This window comes from Sporothrix brasiliensis, assembly GCF_000820605.1.
Source record: "Sporothrix brasiliensis 5110 chromosome Unknown Cont17, whole genome shotgun sequence".
Lineage (NCBI taxonomy): Eukaryota > Fungi > Ascomycota > Sordariomycetes > Ophiostomatales > Ophiostomataceae > Sporothrix > Sporothrix brasiliensis.
In genome coordinates, this window is record NW_024467136.1 from 2,653,933 (window position 1) to 2,665,347 (window position 11,415).

General features: G+C 57.2%; 5 protein-coding genes across 5 annotated transcripts; 2 read left to right on the top strand and 3 right to left on the bottom strand.

Annotated features, from left to right (window-relative positions):
- Positions 1 to 420: 420 nt before the first annotated feature.
- On the top strand, positions 421 to 2,722 carry SPBR_02427 (uncharacterized protein; the record flags this gene model as incomplete). Its single annotated transcript, XM_040760730.1, has 10 exons — positions 421 to 461; positions 582 to 685; positions 763 to 860; positions 926 to 1,043; positions 1,104 to 1,205; positions 1,273 to 1,456; positions 1,537 to 1,921; positions 1,979 to 2,172; positions 2,248 to 2,402; positions 2,469 to 2,722. 10 exons carry the CDS (start codon positions 421 to 423, stop codon positions 2,720 to 2,722), a joined length of 1,635 nt encoding a protein of 544 aa, XP_040620777.1.
- Positions 2,723 to 3,190: 468 nt separating this feature from the next.
- Positions 3,191 to 3,772, top strand: SPBR_03275 (acetyltransferase; the record flags this gene model as incomplete). Its single annotated transcript, XM_040761578.1, has 1 exon — positions 3,191 to 3,772. The coding sequence occupies one exon, from the start codon at positions 3,191 to 3,193 to the stop codon at positions 3,770 to 3,772; it is 582 nt and encodes a 193-aa protein (XP_040620778.1).
- A 172-nt stretch (positions 3,773 to 3,944) lies between these two features.
- On the bottom strand, positions 3,945 to 5,045 carry SPBR_02971 (oxidoreductase, 2OG-Fe(II) oxygenase family; the record flags this gene model as incomplete). The annotated part of the gene is made up of 2 exons (XM_040761274.1): positions 3,945 to 4,802; positions 4,863 to 5,045. 2 exons carry the CDS (start codon positions 5,043 to 5,045, stop codon positions 3,945 to 3,947), a joined length of 1,041 nt encoding a protein of 346 aa, XP_040620779.1.
- Positions 5,046 to 5,539: 494 nt separating this feature from the next.
- Positions 5,540 to 8,252, bottom strand: SPBR_02335 (uncharacterized protein; the record flags this gene model as incomplete). Its single annotated transcript, XM_040760638.1, has 4 exons — positions 5,540 to 5,787; positions 5,900 to 6,097; positions 6,170 to 8,011; positions 8,117 to 8,252. The coding sequence occupies 4 exons, from the start codon at positions 8,250 to 8,252 to the stop codon at positions 5,540 to 5,542; spliced, it is 2,424 nt and encodes an 807-aa protein (XP_040620780.1).
- A 773-nt stretch (positions 8,253 to 9,025) lies between these two features.
- On the bottom strand, positions 9,026 to 10,825 carry SPBR_02599 (nucleobase:cation symporter-1, NCS1 family; the record flags this gene model as incomplete). Its single annotated transcript, XM_040760902.1, has 2 exons — positions 9,026 to 10,614; positions 10,687 to 10,825. 2 exons carry the CDS (start codon positions 10,823 to 10,825, stop codon positions 9,026 to 9,028), a joined length of 1,728 nt encoding a protein of 575 aa, XP_040620781.1.
- Between the last annotated feature and the right edge of the window lie 590 nt (positions 10,826 to 11,415).

An 11,415-nucleotide genomic window follows, 5' to 3' on the forward strand; every position in this document is an offset into this window, starting at 1 on the left:
AAAATGCCAATCTCATCTACCGAGTCCGTGTGGGCGAACCCACCTCCGCAGACAGGGGACAGGGCACCTTGGAGTTGTGCCGATAAGGAGGGGAACAAGTTATCACATACGGAGTACGACACGAGACGCCGCTGCTGCCAACTCTCCGTCCCACAAACGGACCGTTGTATCGCTTCCGGTTGCCAATTGCCTGCATCCCCCCCTCGATCCAGCGATGCGGGTTGTCATGACTCCCTCAGACTTAAAGGGCTCCGTGCCTTGACATCTCCGCCGTCGAGATCAGGTTTTGTTGTGCATCTTTCAGTTCCTCTTCTTTCCGCTTGTCAGATTCTCCCGTCGGCGCATGACAAACGCACCTTTACACTTTTTGTTTTGCACTCGCCACGTCTACGGCACACGACATACCCTGCAGTGAATATAATGGGGTTCAACTGGGTCGACTTTAAGAAGAGCATTGAAGTGTAAGTGGTCGGTCCGGCCCACCCCACAGAAATCGACTCGACATCTCGTGCCTCTACTCCATGCTCCATCTGTCGTTTCATTGTTGAAGCCAAGTTCACTGACACCGTTCGGTCTCAAAGGCCAAAGCACGATGACTCGCACTATGAAAACACGACATGGTGCAACCGAGACCTCATCCCAATTCCGCCCGCACGCCGCACCTTTGGCGTCTGGTCCTATTTTGGTGCGTTGTCTTGTGCTCCGCCTCGTGGTGACAGGCAAATCGATACGACCGCCGGACTACTGACACTCGCCGCCCAGGCTACTGGACCGTCTCCGGCTCCTGCATCTCGGCCTGGTCCGTCGGCAGCACCCTTCTGGCCTACGGCCTGAGTCCACAGCAGGCGATTGGAGTCGTGGTGCGTCTTCTTGCGTGACGACCAGAGAATCCTATGCTCGCGCATTGTGCTAACCGTCCTCCCAGATCATCGGCGGTGTCCTGACGGGTGTCCTCGCCGTTGCCTGCGGGTGGCTGGGCGAGGTCCATCATATCGGCTTTACCGTCTCGAGCCGCTCTGCCTGGGGCATGCGCGGTGCCTACTGTCCGTGTTCCGCCACTGCCGTGACGCGTGCAGAACATCAGTCGCTAACACCTCGGCCAGTCCCCGTCATTATTCGCATCTTTGTTTCGTGCATGTGGTTCGGTATGCAGGCGTATTGGGGCGGACAAGCCACGCGTGTTATGATCGGAGCCATTATTCCAGGTGTGTTTCTGTGTTCCGACCATCGACGGACGTTCGGCGCCACAGAAACAGAATCTAACAAGCCCAGGCTTCGCGCATATGAAAAACTCCTTCTCGGCGAGCTCGCACTTGGCCACGAATGATTTCATCGGACTCGTCATTTGGATGGCTGCCTTTGTTCCGGCGATCCTGATCAAGCCCGAGCGCCTGCAGATTCCCTTCTTCTTCTGCTTTGTTCTCTTCCTCGGCACGTGCATCGGTTGTCTGGCATGGTAAGAAAGCCCGGCACAATAAATTAAAGTAAAAAAATAGCATAAACTGAACACACCGAGTCATAACTAACCACATGCAGGAGCACCTCCCATGCTAGCGGCGCCGGATCCCTCTTCCACAAGCCTGGAACCGCCGAGAACAAGGGCTGGGCCTTTATGTTTGGCATCACGGCCATTCTGGGCTCCTGGGGCGCCGGCACACTCGGCCAGTCCGACTGGACGCGCTATGCCAACCGCCGCTACGCGCCCACCGTCTCGCAGATGATCGCATCGCCCGTGACCATTGCCGTGACGGCCACCATTGGCATCATTGTGACGAGCGCGGCCCACGACATTCTGGGCGGCGACCTGGTCTGGAACCCCATTTACCTGCTGGCCGACATCCAGGAGTTGTACCACTCGAGCCCGCGCGCGCGGGCGGGCGTCTTCTTTGCCAGTCTCGGCTGCGTCGCGTCGCAGATGTCGGTACGTGGGAGCCTATTGGCAACGGCCCTTTCGTATATGTCCTAACACCATTGCTAGATCTCCGTGGTGCTCAACTCCGTGTCGACGGGTATGGACATGGCCGGCTTGAGCCCCAAGTACATCAACATCATCCGTGGCAGCTACGTCATGGCCATCGTCGGCATTGCCACGCAGCCCTGGCAGCTCATCAGCACCGCCACCAAGTTTGTGTCTGTCCTCAGCGGGTTCGGCGTCTTTATGGCCCCCGCAACGTACGTTCCCCTGCTATTTCTCTGTTGGGAGGTCTCTTCCCTTTGGTGTGCCGTACTGCCGCTAACCCTCCGCAGTGGCATCCTCCTCGCCGACTACCTCGTTATCCGCAAGCGCAAGCTTCGTCTCAACGAGCTGTACATGGGCAACTCCAGCTCCAGCTACTGGTTCGTTGCCGGTTTTAACTGGCGCGCTTTTGCCGCCTTTTTCTGTGGTGTCTGGCCACTTTTGCGTGAGTCACGTACCATTGTGTTGCTGCTGCGTTCTTTTCTTCTTAAAAACCGTACTGACGAATCAGCCGGCCTGGCCGCCACGGTCAATGGCTACACCGACCCCAAGTGGACCAACTGGACGCGCCTCTACAACCTCACTTTCATTGTCGGCCTGTCCATAAGCTTTGTTCTGTTCTGTGCTCTGTCGTACCTCTTCCCGATGCCCGGCCTCGGCGTGGACATGCCCTTTGTCGACGAGATGGAATTTGTGGACGGCCAGTCGTCGCCTGTCGATGGCAGCGTCGCCGAGAAGGCCGACCAGCCGAAGCTGGAGGTGTAGGCAAGTTTGTGATGGCAGTTCTTGCAGCACCGACTATTTCATTTCGAGCGTCTCCTACTTCCTACAACTGTACTTATCTCACAACGTTTGCAAATGAAAGTCAAATCATTTTTAAAACTTGTATTGCCAAAATTTATGTTGCACCTTTTCTTCTTAATTTTCAAAAATAGTACTTCCCCCCCCCAAAAAAAAGACAAAAAGCAAGTCAATATTCTTCAATTTATATACGTCTTATTCTTCTTGAGACTTAACTATCGCTCCTGTTATGTCCCACATACTATGCAGCCGACCGATACAAGAAACTGCAGACGCAACACTGGTTTAACACCTAGCGGCTAACGTACCCGCATGCCCCGTAGTCCCGCAAGAAGTGGTGCAAATCCAACGTTCAACGCAGTCACACCGCACACATTGATCGGCCCAACAGACACACTTAACCGACGTCTCAACAAACCGAGTCCACCGGCTATGCCACCCGCGGATCCTTACCTGACGCTGGGCAGCTGCGTCCTTCGACCCTACAAGACGAGCGACATCGACGCGCTCGTGCGCGCGGCCAACAGCCCTCGCGTGGCCCAGTGGATGCGCAACACGTTCCCCCATCCGTACACGCGCCACAGCGCCGAGGTCTGGATCGCCGTCGCCACCCGCTGGGCACCGGTGCGCGACCTGGCCATCTGCACGGCCGACGGCGACGACGGTGACGACGGCGAGCATGCCAGTGGCACCGTGATGGGCGGCATCGGGCTCAAGCTGCGCGAGGACATCCAGCACCGCACCATGGAGCTCGGGTACTGGCTCGGCGAGGCGTACTGGGGCTGCGGCATCGCGACGGACGCCGTGGCCGCCTTTTGCGGGTGGGCGTTTGCGACGTTCCCCCTGCTGCTGCGGCTCGAGGCCCACGTGTTTGATGGCAACGATGCCAGTGCGCGGGTGCTGGAAAAGGCCGGCTTTGCATTCGAAGTGCGGCAGCGGCAAAGCATGGAAAAGAACGGCATCGTGATGGATACATTGGTCTATGTCAAGTTCCGACCAGAGGGGATGGAGTGACTCATGGGGACAGAGGTGTATGATTGAAGAAGCAAAAAGACAAAATAAAACGCATTTTAGACGGAGAGTAAACCTTATACAGGGCTAACAAAACAAGAATATTAGTTCTAGCTGTTGCAATTTGGGCCATAAATATGCAGTACACGTGGCACGTAGTCCTTCACCTCTCCCCTCAATATGTTGCGTTGAGCCGTCTGGTAATGTATTCGCCGCTGTTGATGGGCTCGTACTTTTTCGGGTTATCTGGACCGAAGCAGCCTGGAAGGCAGTCAATGACCTTTTCGTGGTCGGCCGTCACAAAGTAGGGGATGGACCGGCGCGGCCGAGTCAACCGCTGCTTCGTGGCGCCGTTGTCCGGAGTTGCTGCCTCCTGATTGTCCACCAGCGGCGGCGCACGCACGCGGTGCAGCGTCGACTTGAGCTGGTCGTTGCTCCAGCGCTGCAGGAAATCGCCAATGTTGACGACAATGGTGCCCGGGATGTACGGCGCCGCGTTGAACTTGCCCTTCTCGTAGATGTCCTCGACCTCAAGACCGCCGACGCTGTCCTGGAAGAGCATCGTGAGCGTGCCAAAGTCGGTGTGGCTGGCGATGCGCTCGATCTTGCCGTCGCGCAGCAGCGACTCCTCCACGGCGGGGTAGTGCAGGAGGCGGATCTGGTTGTCCTTGTTGGTGTGGTACTGCCAGAAGAACTTCTCGTCGAGCCCCATGCCAATGGCAATGGCCCGCAGCAAGTCGAGCTCCATCTGGTAGCCCAGCTCAAAGAACTTGACAAAGAAGGCGCGGAAGCCGGGCAGGTCGTCTTCGGGCAGCCAGATGTTGCGCACCCGCGTGGCGTTGTAGTCGCGGCCAATCTCAAACGATTCCTTGAAGTCGGGCACCTTGCGCAGATCGCCGATGCTTGCCTCGTCGTAGACCATCTGGACCACCTTTTCACGGCCGATGCCGCTGTAACCGCGGTGCCACCATCCCTCGGGCGGGTGAGGCGCCTTTTCCTTGACGGTTTGAGGGAGGTCAAAGAATTTGGCATTCTACAGGGTCAACAAGCGCGACAACAAACGTGGTCAGGAAGCACGGCGGGCGCGACCTACCCATTCAAAAGCCTCCTTAACCGCCTCCTCTGGAATGCAGTGGTTGGAAATATAGGCGAAGCCGACGTCGCGGAAGGCCTCGTAGACAGCCTTGCCAACGGCGGCGGTGTCCTCGGCCCGGCCGCTGTAAAACGGCGCAAAGTCGATCACGGGGATGCTACTGGCGGGTGGGTCGAGACTCATGGCTGATAATTGGATGAAACCGTGTAGCTATGTGGTTGCTTGGTGGTGGGTACTGCAGAGACGTGGTGCCGTTTGTAGAAAAACTAGTAGCTGTGCCGATAAGGGCTTGCTTTGAGATCAGAGAAGCTGAACCGAGAGGTCCAATTCCTATCTCGACTTATATGGATGGAAGCCGTGAGCGTTGTGTGGTGAGTAAGATGCCGTATTTCTTGGATGAGACCGGCATCTGCACATTGACGTGTGTTTCTACAGGCGATAAACCGCCCGCCTTGATCGGTCTTGCATGCACTAAGAAAGAGGGGAAATTGATGTGCGGAGATTTATGAGGGGGCCTGCGAAAGTTGGTGTAGAAAGGTTGATCCTGGATGAAGGCGGCTGCACTAGGAGTTGGCCGATCGCGATAGGTAAAACGAACTGATAAAACAGTAGTTGGTGGGTGGCACCGAGGTTCGGAGATAGCCCAGAGCTTGGAATTCCCCTTCGGATTCGCAATACTAGCTAGAAGGGGACTGGCCATTGGTGCGCATGAGCTGTGCAGCCTGGGTAAAGAAGGAGTCGATACGCAAAGCCACAGGCCGCAGCACACCGATTGCGAATTGGTCGGCCACGGCACTCAAACGTTGGAGAGAGTCGTGGAATGTGCCGAGCAGTGCGAACGTATCCTGGACCTGGTTGGGGCCGGGGGCCAGCAAGAAGAGGTAGATAAGAAAGTTGCCACAGAGGATGAGTTGTGACCGGGAATCTGAAAAATTCGTTAGTAACGATGCAAACGATACGAAAGGTTGTGAGCATGGTGCGGGAAGAATATGAACTCAAAAAAGAAAGTAGAAAAAAAAAAAACAGCAAACACGTACGAAGGCCCCAAAACTCATTCAGACACCCTGGCGAGATACCGTGCATGAAATCGATAAAGAAACCGAATTCCTTGATCGCTGAACCAAAGTGACGTCGCAGACTCGACTGCGGATCGTGCTTGGCGGCCTTTGTGACGGGGCTCATGAGAGCGCGAAAGTTGAGTGCGACGGCGGCATAGTAGGAGAGGTGTAGGGGTGCTACCAGTTGGCAGATGGTCAGAACAAATGTATCTCGGTGTAGTCGGTGACTTCAGACAGAAAATGTCATACCATTATTGTGATGCACGCCGGCCGTGGGGATGGTCTCCATGCTGATGCATCGCGGCAAAAGCATTGACCAGTCCTGCAGCTGCTGGCGAATCTGCATAAGGGACGCCTCTCGGGTCACGGGGTCCTTCATGGACTCCACATAGGCCACGTCGGAGAAGGACGACATGAGAAGCTGGTGCACAATGCGGCTGACGACAACCATGTTGACGAAACGTGCGCAGACAGCTGTATCTGACACCGCACAGTCGTCGTCGACCATGTGGCGCAGTGGTTGTGGCACTTCCTCGCCTTGCGCGACGTCCTCCATCCTGAGAGGTGGCGTCGTAAACGAGCCCTCATAAATGTGAGGCGGGTTCCCGTGGCAGACGGACGACCAAACGTCGGCGGCAAATGTGGCCCACCACAGCCGGCGCCGCAAATGCTTCTCCCAGGCCGCCAGCTGCCAGGCCATGGGGTCGCGGTGCAGGCCGAGCATCTGGGCACATGCCGTCGCCTGGGCGGCCAGCATCCAGACGCGGGGGGTCTCGATGGTGGCGTTCTCGGCGGAGTTCTCGTGGATCAGGAGCAGGCAGGCCTGCAGGGTCCACAGATTGGGCCCATGCAGTTCGCGCTGCAGCGAGGCGAGGGCCTGCTCAAAGAGCTCGTGCTGATCGGGTCGGGATATCACTGTCATAGCAGGGGAGGTGACTGTGCAGTATGGTGACGAAGCAGCTGTTGTGGTTGTTGCGGCTGTTTCAGTGCTTGCAGTTGCAGTTGCAGCTGTCGTCGGTACTACGGCCCGGTTCTCATCGGGGACACGGTCGTGATGCCAAAAGTTGGATGCAATGCCGTAGACGGCGCCCCGCAGCGATGCCGGCAACGCCCGCTTGTCATCCGCGTAGGTTTGCAAGAAGCGTGATTTTGACAGCACTGGGTACACGGGGTGCACGTGCTTAAAATAGAGACGCACGAGGTGATCCGCACATCCCTGGACGGCTGCCTCGATGCGGTGCGACGAGGCCACCTTGACGGCATTGTCTAGCGGCATGAACTCATCGCGGATCATATTGAAATGCACCGGTGGATGGTGACACCTCTCCCCCGCAGTTCCGTCTCCACCGCCGATCGAATCAGTGACGCCCCCTGCATAGATCTGGAGAATTTCGCTGTCTATACTGTCAGCCTCGTTCATAATGGCTGCCCGGAACGACGACAACAGCTCCGTATCTTGCTCGCCGGCCAGCCCCATGGAATGTGCCGTGACATTGTCGTTGTCGTCGAGCGTGTAGATGGCGGTCTTGTCCGCGTTCCTCGCCGGAAACCGACCGGGGCTGTTGTGGCGCTGGGCAGGGACGGAGGGCGTGGGACTCTGCAGAGCAGCAGCTGCTGCAAAGCTGACTGCAATAGGCCCTGTCTCTGTGTGCGCTTGTGGTTCCACCAGCAAGGGTGAGACACTATTGGTGGCTGCAGCAGCACGTCTTGGCGCATTCCCCTCAGATGCACGGTTGACTGCGGCATCGACAAGAACCGAGATGGGCGATGGCAGTGGGAATGCAACCTGATTCGGTACGGGAGGAGGCGGCTGCATCAGCGTCAGCGGGACTGGCGAGGCTCCCGTCGGACCTACGTCGACTCCATCCAGATTCAGTCCTGGGTCTTGGTCGGACGTAGGAGACGGCGCCCGGCCCCGTGGTGTGGCCAGCGGACCAGAGGTGGCTCGTGGAGATGATGAGGCCTGTGTGTCTGCATTCCCCAGATCGCCTGGCGTGCTTCGGCTGCTAAAACGTCCTGGAGAACCTGGCGCGGGGCTGCCGCCGCTATCCGTCGCTTGGCAGTCGATGCCCTTCCGCTCGCAATAGCGACCTGGGACAAATTCAACCGACGACGCACGACACGGTTAGTCTCGGTACACGTGGGGAACGTGGGGAACGAGGGAAAGGCCAGGACGTGCAAACAGGGCCGACGAACAGGGAGGTTGTATGTCAATGACACAGGCGGTCTTTCTTTTCCGGCAGGCATCGCAAGGGCGGCTCTTGCGGCTTCTCCATTGTCGAGGTTCGCCAAACTTGGACTGGATGCGAAACTTGCGCCGATGAGGCGGCATCGCGAGGGGGTGGGGGATGTGCCAGGGAGTGAGAGCGAACAGGGGGGGGAGGATGGAGATAGACAGGGAATAGATTGTATCGATGCGTTGTTTGGAGATAGTGAGAGTGGGCAGGAAGTAGAAGTTGGCCGAATAATGTCGGGGAAGGAAGGTGCGAAGTTCATTATAAGGAAGGTGCGGAGTTGAGCGATCTCGGGCAGGTGCTAGTTGCACGTGCGGAGAGACACGGAAACCGATGGAAAGCCGCCAAGACGGTCGCGCACTGAAGGGCGGGCTCCGTTGGCCGATATAATTATGTGTGAAGAGTGGTGGAAAGCGGGGAAAGATAACACTAACAAGCAACCGTTTGAATATTGAAGGTTCGGAGCCCCTAACACACAGGTGGTGGCCGGCGATGCAGCTGTCTGTCAGACATCGACGGTGGATACTGGCCATAGATGTCAATGTATTAATACGGCCATAGATACGGAGTGGCAGAGGATACGGGCGCTTTGCATCGGCCCATCTTATCTTGACGGCGACTGACGATGACGAGGGTCGGACTGTTTCACTTGGAGATAGCGACCGTATTTGTTGTGAGAACGAAACGCAGCGGTTTGTGTTCACCCTATTTTTACAGAAACGGCGTGTCATGTGTATGATCCTATAGTTTATCATGATAAAGGTGGGCCAAGGATGCAAAACGGTATGCCTTGAAACTTCAAAGAAATGTAAAACTGTCATGACTACTACATCATGTACCCTTGCTCTCCTGGATATGCCTTTTCGCCCAATTACAGTGCAGTAACGGTCTGCATTTCACCGTCCTGCTTCTCGGGTCCGTGGTCCGGAATGTCGTTCTTGTCCCCGTCCGAGACAGCCTCGACGAAGGATGCGTTCGTAACGACACCGAGCTTTGCCGCCGCTTTCTCCGTGAAAGTACCGTAGACATCCACGTCGTCAAACTCGCCCAGTCCCTCGGGCGGGAAGATGGTATTGAGCGCGAAGAAAATGACGGCGCTGATGGCGAAGCCGAGCAGGAAGGCCATGTAGTACAGCTCGTACAGGGCCTTTGGTCCGTCTGTTGCGCCCCGGGCAGCATAGGCCAACCCGCCGACGGTGGGCGCCCAGCCGCCCAGCCAGGCCGGAAAGGCGCGCCAGTTGAATCCGCCAGCGAACCAGTAGATGGAGTCATGGGGCCGATAGAGGTGGGAGAGACGGATCTTTCGGCGGCGCACGAGATAGAAGTCGGTCGTCATGATGCCGATTAGGGGCGCCAAGAAGACGGAAAAGGACGACAAGACGTTGATAAAGGTCGTGGCCTTGTTGACGAGCTGCCAGGGCTGGACGACCCAGATGGCCAAAAAGGTCAAAAAGGCGCCGCGGCGGATGTTGATGTAGCGGGGGAGGATGCCGGCGAGGTCGATGCCGCCGGCCACGGCGTTGCCGCAGATGTTTTCAAACATGGCCGTCAGGCAGAAGCCGAAAGACAGGAAAAACACGCCGGCGCGGGCCTTGCTGGAGCCGCGGCCACTGTCCATCATGACCATCAGCAGATCGGGCGGGTTCCAGTAGACCTCGCCGTAGATGGACTGGGCGGCGCTGGTGGTGACAAGGCCGACAAACGAGACAACGGTGCCGACCAGAAACGCCGACAAGGTGCTGCCGCCAATGTAGTGTCGCCACCCGCGGGCATAGCGCGAGAAGTCGGAGCCGTTGGTGATGCCGGCCGCGACGGTGCCGACCATTTGGTTGATGCCGGCCATGATGATCCACGACACATTAAACCGCGACGTAGCGGGCACGGCCTCGCCGGTGTGCCACAGCGGGCCGACGCCCTCGGCCTCGGCGAGGGCCCAGATCATCATGGCGAGCATGGCGACGCCGCAGTAGATGGAGACGACCTGGAAGGGGAGCTTGAACTTTTCGGGCGGGATCAGCAGAAACGGGGTCGACAGGACCCAGAACAGGATGAAGCCGACAAACTGGTAGGCCGTGGTGATGTGCGACATGCTGGCGGGCAGGAAGTTGTGCATCGCGGCAAAGGACGGCCAGATGGCCGTCAGGCAGATGGCGACGAGGCGGCCGCCGTTCCAGCACTGCACGGCGGACCAGATGAAGTTGAGGAGGACGCGCTGCAGCAGCGGGATGTAGCTGCCGCGCAGGCCCCACGAGACGCGGTTCTGGATGGTGAAGCCAATGTGCCACTGCAGGCCGCACCAGGCGACGAGCGACGAGAAGAGCGTGATCATGAGGCGGCCAACGACAATGACGGCCATGGACTGGCGCACCGAGAGGCCCTGGGCGAGGTACGTGTTGGGCGACTGCCACGTGGAGATGTTGAGCGACGAAATGGCCCAGTAGCCAAAGAAGTTGAACCACCCTGGCAGGTCAGCAGTTGATCACTGGCGAATAATAAAGACATCACACATTGGGCGCTGCCACATGGTCTTACCCCATACACGGCGCTTCGGCGGCAAGGGAATGAGGTCGCGGTTGCTCCAGTGGTCGGTCTGTTCATGTTCTTCTTCGTTGCCGCGCAGCCTCGCTTTTTCCAAGAGCACATTGGCCCGTTGCCGCAGGTTGGAGTTCATGATGACGTGGACAAAGGCAAAGTTGAAGCAAAGGAAAGCATAAACGAAAAAAAACAAGACAGAATATGAAAACAGGGTGCACAATGGAGAATAAAGTACCGCTTCTTCCAACAAATGATGAGTGAATAAAACTCGTTTGCCCATTGAGGCGTGGTCTATCGGCAGTGGCCGGCCCAGCGCTTGGTAACTGGTGGCAGATGATCAGAACACAGAATCGCATGGCATCTAGCGACACTGCCGTGCTTATCGTTGGCACGGATGCACGTCCTGAGGGGACGTGAGGAGAGATGCAGATGACAAGAAAATAACGTGGTATTGACAAGGTTGGTTCCCTTCCGTATTGGGCAAATTGCAGGCAGTTGCCGTCGGCCAACCTTTAGTAGCGTCGGTTAATCGAGGAGCTTATCTCGCTCTACACGTTCCTCAATTTCTGTGTCGGCTCAAGCGGACAGCTTTACGTCCGAACCAAAGCTTTGACGGGAGAGTACGAGGCATGCGGGGAAGCTCCGTTACGTGCTTACAGAGGGAGTGTAAAGATGCAAGTATGTGCTGTGCAAATATGTAGAAAAGAAACAACATCCTCTGATGTC